General features: G+C 42.4%; 1 protein-coding gene across 16 annotated transcripts in view; it reads left to right on the top strand.

Moving 5' to 3' along the window:
* The window catches only part of MADD (MAP kinase activating death domain), a 45,847-nt gene that overhangs the window by 23,215 nt on the left and 5,190 nt on the right, over window positions 1-17,442 (top strand). For 11 of the 16 annotated variants that reach the window (XM_049891114.1, XM_049891115.1, XM_049891116.1 and 8 more), the window contains exons 22-29: window positions 844-952; window positions 1,516-1,636; window positions 1,733-1,838; window positions 3,175-3,285; window positions 4,988-5,095; window positions 16,280-16,444; window positions 16,703-16,775; window positions 16,920-17,026. In XM_049891114.1, coding sequence (XP_049747071.1) covers window positions 844-952; window positions 1,516-1,636; window positions 1,733-1,838; window positions 3,175-3,285; window positions 4,988-5,095; window positions 16,280-16,444; window positions 16,703-16,775; window positions 16,920-17,026 — 900 coding nt within the window. The other 5 variants (XM_049891130.1, XM_049891129.1, XM_049891128.1 and 2 more) reach the window with 4 other exon arrangements.

Raw genomic sequence — 17,442 nt, forward strand, 5'->3', positions numbered from 1 at the left:
CAAATCCTAGAGGCAAGTAGAGTAGCAAAGGCAGGACTAGTGAAGTCCAGGTTTCCCCTCCTATCTGAAAGTAGAGCGTTCCTCTGAAACCTTTCTTAAGTCAAAATGGCATAAAGCAAAGACGCAATTACCGTTAATTTATATGGGAAGAATTTTTGAGCATTCCCAGATCCGAAATCATACCAAATAACACATAAAACCCCTGGGAGCTCTTAGGCGTTTCTGATACCTGAGGACACATCTTGCTCATGGATGCACAAAAGAAATCGAGATAAAGCACAGGTGCTGAGAGACACGGTTCACAGCTGTGGCAGTTTGCTACTGAGGTGGTGAGTGTAGTTCCTGGGGAAGGAGCTTGGCGATGCCACTCACGCTGCTTCGGGTTCGTGCTGCCTCTTTAATGGCTCACTGCAAAACAAACGCTGAACATTATTTCCTTTTTTTGCCAAAATGAAAATCTTCTTTGGATTTCTTTCAGTTAGCAAAAACAAGTACTAATGTCGGTCTTTCGTAAAAGTGAGGTGGCGGAAAGCGAACTTTCGAAAAGCGGGGGAACTTTCAAAAAGTGACTAGCCACTGGTGGGAAACCCTGATGGCGTAGCGGTTAAGTGCCATGGCTGCTAACCAAAAGGTTGGCCTTTCGAATCCACCAGGCGCTCCTTGGAAACTTTATGGGGCAGTTCTACTCTGTCCTATAGGGTCGCTATGACCCAGAATCGACACAATGACAGTGTGTTAGGTTAGGTTAGCCACTGGTGTATGAGCTTATGAGCTGCATGGTTTTCTGTGCCCTATTCATTGGTGCCTCTGGCAGCTGAGCTCTCTCTCACCTCTTCTCTCTAGGGTAAAGCCCACAGCTTGAAGCCAAGCACAAAGGAGAAGCTGGTGGGCAGCCCCATTCGCTCTTCTGAAGATGTAAGCCAGCGGGTCTATCTCTACGAGGGGCTCCTAGGTGAGAAACAGACTGGGGTGGCCTGTCACCTTGGAAGGAAGCTGGGCTCAGCCACAGGATAGGGTAGCATTGAACCAGAATCAACAACTAATTTTAGGTGGCATTTTTATATCGGAGACAAGCAATTTGCTGGGTCTGGAAAAAGCAGTGGGTGAAAACAAGAAGGGATTGGATTTTGATATTAATCAACAGCCTCTGTCTTTCTGTCTTCCTTTCCTTCCTTTCTTGCTACCATGTTCCTTCCTGCTCACAAATTGGCAGGAAGGGACAAAGGATCCATGTGGGACCAGTTAGAGGATGCTGCTATGGAGACCTTTTCTATAAGTAACCACCTTTCTTTGTGTGCTGTGTTCTTTCCTCCTCCTTGGGAGGGACTGGGCCTCACTTGGAGGCAGCTGGGGCTGGTGGTAGGAATATTAGATCTGGGGTAGAGAGGCTTGGATTTCCTTTGCCCTGGAATTTTTAATGCCTCCTTTTTTTCTAGAGTTTACTCTTCATTTTGGTATGGTAGCTGTATTGTTTATGTGTTAAATAAGCACCTAAACGAAGTGTATCCTACACAGGCAAAGAGCGTTCTACTTTATGGGACCAAATGCAGTTTTGGGAAGATGCGTTCTTAGATGCTGTGATGTTGGAGAGAGAAGGGATGGGTATGGACCAGGGTCCCCAGGAAATGATTGACAGGTATGGGGCTTAGAAAACCCTTGGGAATATATAAATTCAGCCTCCTTCCTGCAGGTTCTGTAATCCCACCTGACTTGTCTTGGGTTTTCTGCTTAGGTACCTGTCCCTGGGAGAACATGACCGGAAGCGCCTGGAGGATGATGAAGATCGCTTGCTGGCCACGCTTTTGCACAACCTTATCTCTTACATGCTGCTGATGAAGGTAATGCCAGTTTTGCTTACGTCCAGCTACCGTTCCTGTTGTCTAAATTCAGGGGCAGTTGAGAAGCTGTCAGAGCATTTACTAAAGGTTCTCTTCATGATTGAAAGTCAGTGGCCTCTCTGCTAGCTCACACATAATCAGTCCATTTATCTGAAAACTACCAGGCTGTTTGGCTAAGGAATGTATAAAAGTAATCGATGATGCCATAAAAGAACTGAAAAAAAAAAAAAGCCTTATTGCCCTCGAGTCAATTCTGACTTACAGTGACCCTATAAGACAGAGTTGTTGTTGTTGTTAAGTGCTGTTGAGTCGATTCCAACTCATAGTAACCTTAGAACTGCCGAATAGGGTTTCCAAGGATGTAAATCTCTACAGGAGCAGACTGCCACATCTTTCTCCTGCAGAGCAGCTGATGGGTTCAAACTGCTGACCTTTTGGTTAACAGCCGAGCGCTTAACCACCGTGCCACCAGGATGACTCTGTACCATTTATTTTAAATCTTAAATTGTCTCCCATTGCTAAGTAATTTTAGCAAGTAGAGCTCTCTACTGAATGCAATGAATTAAAAAAAATTTTTTTAGGTAGTATGTTCTAAAACCTTAGAAAGGAAGCTCAAAGTTTACTTTTCAGCCCCAACGTTTTATTGTACAGAATTCTCCATAGCTGAGCAAAAAGAACTACCCATTAAAAAAGTCATGGTAGGTCCTAGTTTGATTTGATTGTATTCGATGATCTGGCTGTGGAAAAGGTATGGTATCAGAAGAGTCCTGCTCTGAAAGGGAAACATACATTTTGGATTGATGAGTAGAATAAAGAGTTGTTTTGAGAATGAGCTTCTAGGTTTCTCCTCCTTCTGTTCTCCCCAGCTTCCTTGAATTTGAAGGGATTAGTTGATGAAATCCGGGGAGTGCCCTATAAACCCTCTTGGTTTATTTCATTTTCTGTTGTACATTTACTCTGTTGAACTCCAGGGGTACCAGCTAACTCTGTTTGGGAAAAGTGATGATCCTTAACCCTAGGAAGGTGCGTTACCTACACTTAAGCCCAGGATGTTGCTGCTCGTTGTTTCTGGATCATAGAGAGACAGGGAGGAGGTGTCCCCTTGAACCGCAGTCCACTTGAACCGGAACTGCTTGAAGAGCCGCTTCCCTGCAGAAGCCACCTAGGCACAGAGCCAGTGGTCTTCTTCCCAGCACGTTGGCAGAATACATCATTTTCTCCCATATTCAGTGATGTGGTCTTCTCTCAGTTAGTAGGAAGCTTACTTATACGTTCTCTTCTCTCTACCCCAGTTCAGAGCAGAGCCCATTCGTTAAGATCCTGTTTTGATTTCCAGGTAAATAAGAATGACATCCGGAAGAAGGTGAGGCGCCTTATGGGGAAGTCCCACATCGGGCTTGTATACAGCCAGCAAATCAATGAGGTGCTTGATCAGCTGGCAAGCCTGGTAAGCACATCAGGATCATTCCTTAGATGCCCCTTCCACTGCACTTGTCAGCCTCTCAGGGTTGGACCCCCTGGCTAAGCTTCCCCCCAGGTAATTTCTTGGCTTGTATCACTGTGGAATCCACCTCAACTCCGCCCGCCCCCCAGTTTTGAAGATGGGGTAATATAGTCTTTGACTTTAGATGAGTCTTTAGCCCTTGTCCTGTGATGGGATTCTCTGTGCTAAAACCACCCTAGTGCAGCAGTTTTCAATGCGTGATCTGCGAACCCCTGAGAATCCACAAGGTGAAAACGGTTTTCATAATAATATTCAGGTGTTGTTTGCTGTTCTCACTGTGTTGACATTTGCACTGATGGTGGGTAAAACCATTGACGCCTTAACAATATCTAGGCAGTGGCACCAAACCATGCTAATACCCGTTGTATTCTTCACCCCCACACGTCCGCAGTTGAAACAAACAAAGCCAGTTTCACATATGAATGTCCTTGACGGAACAGATTTCTGGATTGTATTAGATCTTGATCATTGATTATACATCTTTTTTATCTTCTCTGTATACATGGAACACTTCTGCTGTAAACCAAATTATGATGATCGTTCTGAGGAAAAGCAATCTGCAGTAGTTAAAATGGCAAGGTGAACTAGCTGCTTTTTCACGAACATCGTATTTACTTGAGACAATAACTGACAAACCGGTTGTTCAGAGTCGGGTATTTGGCAGACACTTTCTCCAAAATTAAAATAAAGTGATCCTATCATTTCAAGGAAAACAACTGGCAGTGTTTTTTTTGCCAATGATAACATTCAAACTTTTAATTAAAAGTTAAAAATTAAATTTTTGGAAATTAAAATGTTATAAAGCCTTTAAACTTGAAGCTTACCAGTGTTTAAAGACTTCTGTAATGATATTGATGATGATATTACGAATGTGGTTCTAGTATATTGAAAGATGTCAACATTTAGAAGAGCTACATAACTCAGTGAGCCACTCTTTTCCAAATGACGAGTGTATGCTCTTACAAATTCAAGTACAGAGTAAAAGATCCACTCAAAATATAAGGTCGATCGATGGATTGTAATGAAACAGGGTATGAAAAGTACATTCATGTGTTTTCAGATTCCACACTGCAACTAATATTCAGAAACTGCTACTTCTTGGTTGGTATAGTTTCAGGAAGAATGTGTGTGTTTATCTGAAAAGGCTATTAAAACCCTCTTCCCTTTCTAGGTACATCAGAGAGGCCAGCTTTTCTTTAATACCTCAACCAAAGGAACACATTGCGACAGATTGAATGCAGAAACAGATCACTCTTCCCCCTCCCCCTTGGGAAAGATAGTCATTTTTCAAAAAATGTGTTATTTATGTCACCATGTAATAGATTTATTATTAAGGAATTATTATTTTTCAGTGAATTAATAAGTACTTTTAAAATTTCTCAGCTTTAATTTCTAATTTGATAAATATCTATAAATAGAATTCACATAAACAAAACCTCTTTGGAGCCCTTAATCATTTTTAATAGGTTTAGAGGTCCTGAGACCAAACAGTTTGAGAAAACTTTCCTAGTGACCAGTGCCAGCAGGCTAGACCGTGCTAACTAAGGAAGCAGATATGAATATAACTGCTGAATGGGGGTTCTTGGCCCAGAGATCTCTGGGAGAAGGTTTTTCGAATGTTCCTGAAGGATCTCTCTTTCCTCAGAATGGACGCGATCTCTCTATCCGGTCCAGTGGCAGCAGGCACATGAAGAAGCAGACATTTGTGGTACACGCAGGGACAGACACAAACGGAGATATCTTTTTCATGGAGGTAGGAGCTTATCAAGGATCCCTGGTGGTGCAGTGGTTAAGGGCTTGGCTGCTAACCGAAAGGTCAGTGGTTCACTCCATGGGAGAAAGATGTTGCAGTCTGCTTCCCTTAAACGTTACAGCCTTGGAAACCCTATGGGGCAGTTCTACTCTGTCCTATGGGGTTGCTATGAGTTGGAATAGACTTGACATAAACGGGTTTGGTTTGGTTTTTGGTTAGGGGCTGATCCACGCTGGGGGCCTAGAGCAACATTGAGAGGCACAAAGAACTCCCAGAACTGATACCAGAATATTTTTCCCATTTATCTCACTCATCTTTCATGATCCATTTAGCAGGCTAGAGTCAGGCTGTTATGCAAATAATAATATTAAGATGATAGATGATTCCCCACCATTTCTTTTTTTAAAATATATTTACTACAGTGACACTGTTCATAAAACAGTGTAAAATGGTATACCTTGAGAAGTCTTGCTCTCGTTCTTGTCCCCATCCACTCCGTTTCTCACCCGCCTCCCCACTTCCTCTGATAAGTAACCACTTTGATTAGTTTCCTTTGTATCTTCCAGTGGCTTTTTTTTATGCAAACACAATAAAATATGAACATAAGTCATTATTTTCCCCTTTTCTTATAAAAAGGTAGCACACTGTGTCCACTGACCTATACCTTACTTTTTTTATTCAATATATCCCAGAGGTCTTCTGTATCAATACAAAAAGAGCTTTCTCATTCTTTTCACAGCTGCATAGTATTCCACTGTGTGGCTATACCATAGTTTATTTAACTAGTCAGTATATATGGATCCTTGGGCTGCTTTCAGAGCCCCTGGGTGGTGCAATGGTTAATGCGCTCAGCTGCTAACTGAAAGTTCGAAGCTTGAGTCTACCCAGAGGTACCGCAGAAGTACTTCCAATCTTTTGCTATTGCTAATGGTGCATCTGTGAATGGCACTATTCCTACATGTGCAAGTATATCTGTAAGAATTCCCAAAAGTAGGATTTCTGGGTCAAAGGATAAATGCAGTTGTCATTTTCATGAGTGTTATGGATTGAATTGTGTCCCTCCAAAATACATGTCAACTTGACTAGGTCATGATTCCCGGTATTGTGTGGTTGGCCTCCATTTTGTGATCTGATGTAATTATCCTTCATGTTGTGATGTGTTGTAAGTCCTAGCATCTATGCCTATAGTTATGGTCCCATTTGGGAGTGAGTTGTGCCTTATGAGACAAGATTAGGGTGAGACATATCTTGGGTCACTGCCTTACTAGAACGTGTGACTCAAGTCATCACCCTTACCCCAGTTATCACCCTTACTGAAGTCACACCCTTACTTGAGTCACACCTTTTATCTTACAAGACATAAAAGGAGAGAGAAGCAAACAAATAGGGACCTCAGTACCACCAAGAAGAAGAGATGGGAATGGAGCATAACCTTTGGACCCGGGGTCCCTGTGCTGAGAGCCTCCTAGAACCAGGAGACACAGGGAGGGAGTTGTAACAGTGGAGATGGTGCAAGAAGGTGAGAAGTGGCGGCAGCAGAACCAGGAGACTGGCACAAGATAGGGAACTGACCCGTGGAGCAAGAAAGAGCTGAGTGCCTTCGGGCAAGCGGCTTCCTGGTGGAATGTGGTGCCTCTGGGCACTTACCAGCAAAGCTAAAGAGCTTTGTAAAACTTGCCTGAGCAGGACAGAGACTGGGCCAAGGGACCAAGGGCCAGAGAGAGGCCTGCCTGCGGACACGGCTGAGAAGATGCTGTCCTGATCAACACAGACCTCCCTCCAGAGCCAACAGAGAGAGAAAGCCTTCCCTATGAACCAGTGCTTAATTCAGACTTCTAGCCTCCTAAACTGTGACAAAATAAATTTCTGTTTGTTAAAGCCACCCACTTGTGATGTTTCTGTTACAGCAGCACTAGATAACTAAGACAGTGGGTATTGCCCACTTACCCTCCATAGAGTTGTACCATTCTGCACTCCCACCAGTGGTGTATAAGAGTGCTTATTTCCCAACAACCTCACCAAAGAAATGTGTTGTTAAACTTTTGGATTTTGATAGGTGAAATCTGATAGAAAAATGGTATCTCAGCATAGTTTTCAATTTGCCTTTTCCTTATGATCACTGAGGCTGTGCATCTTTTCACGTTGAAGGGCTATTTATATTTCTTTTATTGTGAACTGTTCATTATCCTTTGCCTAGTTTTCATTGGATTGTTGGTCTTTTTCGCTCAATTTGTGTGTGTGTGTGTGTATGTGTGTGTTACAGTTATGTTTGTTTCTCCATCTCTTACGCTAGACCAGAAATTCTTTTTTTTATTTTTTTAAGTGAAAGTTTACAGTTAAGTTAGTTTCTCATACAAAAATTTATGCACACATTGTTATATGACCCTAGTTGCTCTCCCTATATTGTGACAGCACATTCCTCCCTTCCACCCCAGATTTCCTGTGTCTGTTCAACCAGCTCCTGTCACTTTTCTTTTTTTTTTTTAATTGTTCTTTAAGTGAAACTTTACAAATCAAGTCAGCCTGTCATCCAAAAATGTATATACACCTTGCTATGTACTCCTAGTTGCTCTCTCCCTAATGAGACAGCACACTCCTCCTCTCCACCCTGTATTCCCTGTGTACATTCAGCCAGCTTCTGTCCACCTCTGCTTTCTCATCTCCCCGCCAGACAGGAGTTGCCCACATAGTCTTCCTGTGTCTACTTGAACCAAGAATCTCACTCCTCACCAGTATCATTTTCTATCTTATAGTCCAGTCCAATCCCTGTCTGAAGAGTTGGCTGTGGAAATGGTCCCTGTCTGGGGCTAACAGAAGGTCTGGGGACCTTGACCTTCGGGGTCCTTCTAGTCTCAGTCAGACCAGTAAGTCTGATCTTTTTACGAGAATTTGAGGTCTGCATCCCACTGCTCTCCTGCTCCATCAGGGATTCTCTGTTGTGTTCTCTGTCAGGGCAGTCATCGGTTGTAGCCGGGCACCATTTACTTCTTTTGGTCTCAGGCTGATGTAGTCTCTGGTTTATGTGGCTCTTTCTGTCTCTTGGTCTCATAATTACCTTGTGTCTTTGTTGTTCTTCATTCTTCTTTGCTCCAGGTGGGTTGAGACCAATTGATGCATCTTAGATGGCCGCTTGCTAGCATTTAAGACCCCAGATGCCACTCGCCAATGTGGGATGCAGAATGTTTTCTTAATAGATTTTATTATGCCAATTGACCTAGATGCCCCCTGAAACCATGGTCCCCCAACCCCTACCCCTGCCACTCTGGCCTTCGATGCATTCAGCTTATTCAGGAGACTGCTTTTGGTTTAGTCCAGTTGTGCTGACCTCTCCTGTGTTGTGTATTGTCTTTCCTTTCACCTGGAATAGTTCTTGTCTCTATCTAATTAGTGAACACCCGTCTCCCACCCTCTGTTCCCACTCTTGTAGCCATCAAAGAATACTTTCTTCTCTGTTTAAACTATTTCTTGAGTTCTTATAATAATAGTGGTGTCCTGCAATAATTTGTCCTTTTGCAACTGACTAATTTCACTGAGCATAATGCCTTCCAGGTTCCTCCATGTTATGAAATGTTTCACAGATTCATCACTGTTCTTTATCGATGTATAGTATTCCATTGTGTGAATATACCATAATTGATTTATCCATTCATCCACTGATGGACACCTTGGTTGCTTCCATCTTTTTGCTATTGTAAACAGTGCTGCAATGAACATGGGTGTGTCCCCCAATTTTTAGGAGAACTCTATGTTTAGGGAAGTTAGCAATTTGTCTGTGATATGAGTTGTCAATGTATTTTTCCAATTTGTCATTTATCTTTTTTTTTTTTTTAACTTTTATTGTGGATAGTTTCACAATACTTAAATGTCAAAAGAATGGTATAATGAACCCCCTTGTATCTACTATCCATAAGCATGTGGCCAACCTTGTTTCATCTGTGCCTGCCCTTTTTCCCCTTCACTGGATTATTTTAAAGCAAATTCCAGACATTATGCCACTTCATAAAGATGCAGTTTACACTCAGCTATTAACCTAAAAGTTGGCAGTTTGACCCCACCTAGCCGTGCCATGGAAAAAGAAAGGGTCTGCCGATCTGCTTTCATGAAGATTACAGCCAGAAAAACCCTGTGGGACAGTTCTACTCTGTAACACTTGGGGTCCCTGTGAGTTGGAACTGACTAAATAGCAATAGGTTTGGTTTATATACTTCTAATAGATAAGACCTTTTGAAAAATACAACCATAATACCATTATCACACCTAGAAATGGTTAACAATAATTCCTTTATATTATCTAATCTCCAGTCAGTATTCCCATTTCCCTGATTGTCTCATAAATGTCTTTTGATAATTGATTCCTTTGAATCCCAATCCAAACAAAGCTTACATATTGGATTTGATTGATATAACACTTAAGTATATCAACACATAATAGTTCCTCTTTCATTCTCTTTTTTCTTTGCCATTTATTATTTTTTAAAATAATTTTTATTGTGCTTTAAGTGAAAGTTTACAAATCAAGTCAGCCTCTCACGTATAAACTTATATACACCTTACTACATACTCCCACTTACTCTCCCCCTAATGAGTCAGCCCGCTCCCTCATTCTAGTCACTCCTTTCGTGACCGTTTTGCCAGTTTCTAACCCCCTCTACCCTTCCATCTCCCCTCTAGACAGGAGATGCTAACATAGTCTCAAGTGTCCACCTGATATAAGTAGCTCACTCCTCATCAGCATCTCTCTCCAACCCATTGTTCAGTCCCTTCCATGTCTGATGAGTTGTCTTCGGGAATGGTTCCTGTCCTGGGCCAACAGAAGGTTTGGGGACCATGACTGCCGGGATTCTTCTAGTCTCAGTCAGACCATTAAGTCTGGTCTTTTTGTGAGAATTTGGGGTCTGCATCCCACTGTTCTCCTGCTCCCTCAAAGGTTCTCTGTTGTGTTCCCTGTCAGGGCAGTCATCGGTTGTGGCCGGGCACCATCTAGTTCTTCTGGTCTCAGGATGATGTAAGTCTCTAGTTCATATGGCCCTTTCTGTCTTTTGGGCTTATAATTATCTTGTGACCTTGGTGTTCTTCATTCTCCTTTGATCCAGGTGGTTTGAGACTCATTGATGCATCTTAGATGGCTGCTTGTTAGCATTTAAGACCCCAGACGCCACACTACAAAATGGGATGCAGAATGTTTTCTTAATAGAATTTATTTTGCCAATTGACTTAGATGTCCCCTGAAGCCATAGTCCCCAAACTCCCGCCCTTGCTCTGCTGACCTTCGAAGCATTTAGTTTTTTCACCTTTGCCATTTATTTTGTTGAAGAAATTGGATCATATGCCCTGTGGCGTGTCCCCACATTCTAGAATTTTTCTGATTGCATCTCCTTGGTGTTGTTTAACATGTTTGTTTATCACTTAAATTTCTTATAAACTAGTGGTTCAATCTAGATGTTTAATCACTTTCCGGTCCAATATTTCAGCAAGAATACTTCATAAGTGGTGCTGTGTGCTTGCTCTTTCCTCACATAGTCATCTCTCTTCCAGTGACAAGTGGATTTAGACATGGGCAGCCTGATCTAGCCACTGTAAATGTCCATTTGTCTTCTGATTTTGCTTAGGATGTAATATATATATATATATTTTTTTTTTTACATGCAAGAGTCTGTTTTATTATTACATAGTTGAATTAATCAATTGTTTCTTTTATGGCTTCTGGATTTTGAGTCATAGTTAGAAAAGGCCTTCCTTACTCCAGAGTTGTAAAGGGGATTAGCCATGTTTCCTTCATCTCTGTGTTTCTAAATCTAAAGTAGCTCTCTTCTACGTAATTTCAGAAGCCAAGTAAACCTCCTACAGAGGGTAGTGAAATAATTTGTGTAAGTTATCTGCTTCTCTTTGGTTCAGATGAATTTTATTTTCACATTCACAGCTTTTTGAACAGGTGGTTTTATCAAACACGGGTTCTGCTCAGAAGCAGAAACATACATGTTGGTGTTGCGGAAAAGGGAGTCATTTTCATGTCACCTGTTTGAAGTGTCAGGATTTGGCTAGGTGTCTTTTGGAACCAAGGGCCAACTCAGGACATCTGTACCACAGGAGAGGAAGCAGGTGATTCTTGTCTTTTCCTTTTAAAAAGTAAATCCCTCCAGAAGATCCTTTGAAGTATAGACTCACTCTCACCACTGTACAAGGGTAAGTCAAAAAGTATTGCTACAAAATCATAGAAACTTTTTTATTAAACAAAAATGTCAAAATGTGAAGCTGTTATTTCTCAACATATCCTCCATCTAGGTCTATACACTTCTGAAGGCAGTGTTTCCATCTCTAACCCTAAACCAGAAGGGAAGAGCACACTTGGTGTTTCTCAAGCTGAGAGAACTGAAGAAAAAATTCAAGCGTCGAGTTGGAATAGTGAAGGATTCTATGGGGAAAATATTAAACGACACAGGAAGCATCAAAAGAAGATGGAAGGAATACACAGAGTCATTATACCAAAAAGAATTAGTCAATATTCAGCCATTTCAAGAGGTGGCATATGATCAGGAACCGATGGTACTGAAGGAAGAAGTCCAAGCTGCTCTGAAGGCATTGGCGAAAAACAAGGCTCCAGGAATTGATGGAATATCAACTGAGATGTTTCAACAAACAGGCAGCACTGGAGGTTCTCCCTCGTCTATGCCAAGAAATATGGAAGACAGCTTCCTGGCCAGCTGACTGGAAGAGAGCCATATTTATGCCTATTCCCAAGAAAGGTGATCCAACCGAATGTGGAAATTATGGAACGATATCATTAATATCACACGCAAGCAAAATTTTGCTGAAGATCATTCAAAAACGGCTGCGGCAGTATATCAACAGGGAACTGCCAGAAATTCAGGCCGGTTTCAGAAGAGGACTTGGAACCAGGGATATCACTGCTGATATCAGATGGATGCTGGCTGAAAGCAGAGAATACCAGAAGGATATTTACCTGTGTCTTATTGACTGTGCAAAGGCATTCGACTGTGTGGATCATAACAAATTATGGATAACATTGCGAAGAATGGGAATTCCAGAACACTTAATTGTGCTCGTGAGGAACCTTTACATAGATCAAGAGGCAGTTGTTCAGACAAAACAAGGGGATACTGATTGGTTTAAAGTCAGGAAGGGTGTGCGTCAGGGTTGTATTCTTTTACCATACCTATTCAATCTGTATGCTGAGCAAATAATCCAAGAAGCTGGACTATATGAAGAAGAACGGGGCATCAGGATTGGAGGAAGACTCATTAACAACCTGCATTATGCAGATGACAACCTTGCTTGCTGAAAGTGAAGAAGACTTGAAGCACTTACTGTTGAAGATCAAAGACCACAGACTTCAGTATGGATTGCACCTCAATATAAAGAAAACAAAAATCCTCACAACTGGATCAGTGAGCAACATCATGATAAACGGAGAAAAGATTGACGTTGTCAAGGATTTCGTTTTACTTGGATCCACAGTCAACAGCCATGGAAGCAGCAGTCAAGAAATCAAAAGACGCATTGCATTTGGTAAATCTGCTGCAAAGGACCTCTTCAAAGTGTTGAAGAGCAAAGATGTCACCTTGAAGACGCCTTTGAATTGTGGTGTTGGAGAAGAATATTGAATATACCATGGATTGCCAAAAGAAAGAACAGACCAATCTTGGAAGAAGTACAACCAGAATGCTCCTTAGAAGCAAGGATGGCGAGACTGCATTTTACATACTTTGGACATGTTGTCAGGAGGGATCAGTCCCTGGAGAAAGACGTCATGCTTCGCAAAGTGCAGGGTCAGCGGAAAAGAGGAAGACCCTCAACGAGGTGAATTGACACAGTGGCTACAACAAAGAGCTCAAGCATAACAACTATTGTGAGGCTGGCTCAGGAACAGGCAGTGTTTCATTCTGTTGTGCATAGGGTCACTATGTGTCGGAACCAACTCGATGGCACCTAACAATAACAACAAGCCTTCCCCAAAGAATTCTGCATTCTTCAACTTACACGACATCAAAATGGTAGTTTTAGCATCCTCAAAGGACTCAAATCGTGTTCCTTTTAAATATTGTTTGGGTTTGGGGAACAAAAAGAAGCCTGAAGGGGCAAGGCCAGGGCTGTAGGGTGTGGATGGGGTAAGGTTTCCCATTGAAATTCTTATAGGACAGCCCTTGTTACCCTCGGAAGAATGAGCAGATACATTGTCATGATGGAAAAAAATTCCTTGGCACAAATTTCCTGGCCTTTTCTCACCAAGCAGTTTTCACTTAAAATTTCTACATAATAAGCTCCCATGATCGTCCAGTGTCCTTTGAGAAAATCTATGAAGATTATCCCTTTGGAGTCCCAAAAAACAGTTGCCATAACCTCCTGAGTGGTCTCCCCTCTCTTGGTTCATCTTTGGGGTCTTTCCAACTTTTCTTAAAACATTTGATCCATCTAAAAACTGTTGTTTTATGTGGGTCAGCATTCCCATAAAGTTGTCGCAAAGCTACAATGATTTGGAAAGATACCCACTTGAGTTTTGTTAAGAATTTGATAATAGCCCTGACCTCAAAATCGTTTTTTTTTCCGTGGCACAAAAATTATCCTTTTTTTTTTAAGGCACCCTAACGAGACTAAGATGAATGTATTACTGGGAGAACTTATCCGCAGCCATCCACTGATGGCAGAGGCATGTGTAAACATGTTTTGTTTGGAATAAACTCGTGCATGTATGAACTGTAACCCTAGTAGCCATACTTTTTGACTTTCCCTCATACAAGCAGCCTCAGATTCAGTCTGTGGAATGTGGAGTTGGATCCATCCCCCTCATGGCTGTCTCACTTTCAGTAACACCGTGACAAATAGGAGTGTACCCAGGTCACTGTGTAATCAACTAGCTACTGTGAGGACCAGGGCCTGACTTAGCCGTTTTCAGAGCAGAGCCTCCCCACGTGCTGTCAGTTGAACAACATTTTGGCAAGACTTTTAAAAATCCTCTTTCTTGCCTACCTCCCCTTTTGTTTTTAAATTATAAAAGTAAAACAGTATATTCTGTAACTATATGGAAGTAACTGAAGTCAAAAGTAAGTTTCCCTTCACTCCCTCCTATCCCTTCAATTCTTTGTCTCCCAAGTAACCACCATTAAAAAGTGTGCGTGAACTCTTTCAGATTTTTAAAAATGCATTTTTGTATAAAATACATACATATATATGTATGTGCACAGTTCATTTGGATTTTTTTTTTTTTTTTTTGCTTACTGGGGTGGTATCAAGTTGCAAGTGTTGTTACATAATTTGATTTTTTCTCACTTAATGACATGGACGTCTTTCCAGGTCTACATATTATGTAAACCTCTCTCTTTTAAATGACTGCTTAGCCACTGTGTGTTATATGAGTGTACCATGATTTATTGAACCAGTCTCTCCTGCTGTTTTTTTTCCTTAAAGCAATGTTTCATTGAATATCCTTGAACTTACATCTTTCCACACGCAAATGACCACTTCTGTAGAATTAATTCTTAGATGCGAATTTCCAGATCAAGCTTACAAACAATTAAAATTTTGATAGATTCTGCCAAATTGCCATCCTGAAGACTATACCAGTTTACACCTCCACCAGCTGCATAAGCGAGTCTGACACATTACCGTCATCTCTCTAGCCTGGAAATCAAGTGCTCTCCTAAATGCCTGCCCCTCTCCTTTATAGACGTTCTTAAAGGATTATGGAAGGTGGAATAGTGGTCTCTGTTTTCCACATGGAGAATACTTTATTGAAAGCCAGAGTCACACTGAGCTTAGAACTCAAATTTCCAATTCCTACTCTGTTGTTTGACTCTTCTTCATAAGGCTTTCAGAGCTCCAGTGAACTCTAATGTAGTAGATTAAACCTGATAGTCTCTTGTATTCTTTATTCATTCCCCTAGTATTTATGAAGCATAAATTACATGCTAGGCCCTCTGCTGGGTGCTGCAGTTACACCAGTGAACAAGACAGACGTGGTTTCTGTTGCCCTTACAGCATCAACAAGCCATGGGGAAGTCAGATAACGAAGCATGATGAGTGTTATGGTCAGAGATGTTTGGGGGCTGGTTTTATGGTAATACATAGCAGAAGGGTCTTGCGTCCTTAGAAGAAGTGACCTTTGAGCTTAGACTTGAAGGAAGAGAAGGAGCCAACAATTGAGTAGGGGATAATGGATGAGACTCAGTATTGGCTATAGTTAGAGGGAAAAGGAAGGAGTCATACATAACTCCTTCGTTTCTGGCTAGGGTAGCTGGATGGAAGGTTATACTATTTACTGATATAGGAGACTTAGAAGGAGGATCTTCCCAGCAGAGAGATTGAGTTCAGTTTGGGACATGATGAGTTGGAAACGCTGCATGTGAGGCATCCAGATAAAGAGGGGCTCAGGAGTTCAGGAAGAGAAGTCTAATGTGGAGAAAGATTTGAGAGTCATTAAAATGTTAATAACAATAATAATTATTGTATTTCTTATAATTATATTGTCATTGTTGTTATGGTAGCTAACAAGGGTACTTTCTGTGTACCTGGTTTTGTTCTAAGAACTTTATGCATATTAACTCATTTAGTCTTCACAGTAACTCCATGAAGTTATCACTGTTACTATTCTCATGTCGTGCCTGAGGGAAGGTAGACAAAGATAACGTAACTTGCTTAAAGTGACACAGTTAATTAATGGAAGAGCTGGATTCAAACCCAGGCAGCCTGACCTTAGGCTTCTCCTCTTAACCATTGTGTAATGATGTCCGTCGTAATAACAAGCTATAAGAACCAATGAGAAAAAAAAAAAAAGGATGTGAAGGGGAACTTTGCTTTTTAATTTTTATCCTTCTGTATTCTATAATTTTTTTTTTTTACAATAAGCATTGTTCATGTATCACTTATGTAATTAAGTTTTTTTTAAAGATTTATACAGAAATAAGGGAGAGCATTGGTTACGTTTTTCTCTCCTTGGTTAAGTCTACCATAATCACCTGCCTTTGTAATTTGTCAACAAAGACGACCTCTCAGGTTGTAAGATGGAGGCATGAGATAGCCTCTGTGAGCAGAAGGCAGAGAATCTGACCACGGGCCACTCCCAGGACCAGTTGTCCCATCCTTTTCCTGTGGGCAACAGTGTAGTGTCGGCTGGGGTGGGAGAGACTTAAGATGGAAGTTGCATTGAAACTGCTTCCTACACGTCTCCAGGTATGTGACGACTGTGTGGTGTTACGTAGCAACATCGGGACTGTGTATGAGCGCTGGTGGTACGAGAAGCTCATAAATATGACCTACTGTCCCAAGACCAAGGTGTTGTGCTTGTGGCGCAGAAATGGCTCTGAGACCCAGCTCAACAAATTCTATACTAAGAAGGTACCCATGATCTCTATTTGGGTTGGGTGTAGTTTTTTGTAGGGTGGGCTTGGAGGGTAAAAGCTTCTTGCTGGGAAGTTAAGATTCCCCAATCCACGTCTGGAGACACGTTTTTGCTTACAGCTACTGTGTGGGATACCTAAGCTGTCTCTGAGGTCTGGGCATTGGCCCAAGCCTTCAGCAGACGTTGTAGAGCAGAGGGCAGGGGACTCTAGGAGGCTGGTGTGACAGGACAGCTCTCTCCCCCATGTGCCGCAGTGTCGGGAGCTGTACTACTGTGTGAAGGACAGCATGGAGCGTGCTGCCGCCCGACAGCAGAGCATCAAACCCGGTGAGAGTCTCAGCCCCCAGAAGAGAGCTGTTCCCTGGGAGAGGGTCTTTCTTTCTGTCCATCTTGAGCGTCAGAGGCCTGACAAGGAAGCCAGGTCATGGGATCCCCTGCCTCGCGTGTTGATAACCTTTTCCCTCACCACAGGACCTGAGCTAGGTGGCGAATTCCCAGTGCAGGACATGAAGACTGGTGAGGGTGGCCTGCTGCAGGTCACCCTGGAAGGGATTAACCTCAAGTTCGTGCACAACCAGGTAAGTGCAGGCAGCAGCACAAGGCTTCCCAGCCCTTTGTTCTGTCTGTAATAGGGGTCAGTGCCAGGTCCCCGTTGCTTTCCACTGAGCATGACTGGGGCGTCTGGGGCTAGTGGGGAGAACTGGAGCAGCTGGACCAGAGAGAAGCCTGAGAGGAGGCACCCAGAAAGGGCAGTAGGGGGCCCGTGTGAGGCTGGGAACGAGAGCGAGACTCAGAGGCTGTGCTGCCTCTGCCCGTTAGACTCAGCACAGTGTGAGTGGGAGCGTCTCACTGGCCCGTCTTCGCGCAGTGTCTCTGCCTTCCTTTCTTCATTCCCAGGGTGTGCTTTGGCTTGGTGGTTTTGCTTTGAGAGTCTAGACTGGCTGACCTACTCGCGTCTTTCTGGTGTGTGTGAAGCTTCTGTGTGTGCGCGAGT

Source organism: Elephas maximus, chromosome 7 (assembly GCF_024166365.1).
Source record: "Elephas maximus indicus isolate mEleMax1 chromosome 7, mEleMax1 primary haplotype, whole genome shotgun sequence".
In the NCBI taxonomy this organism is placed as follows: domain Eukaryota; kingdom Metazoa; phylum Chordata; class Mammalia; order Proboscidea; family Elephantidae; genus Elephas; species Elephas maximus.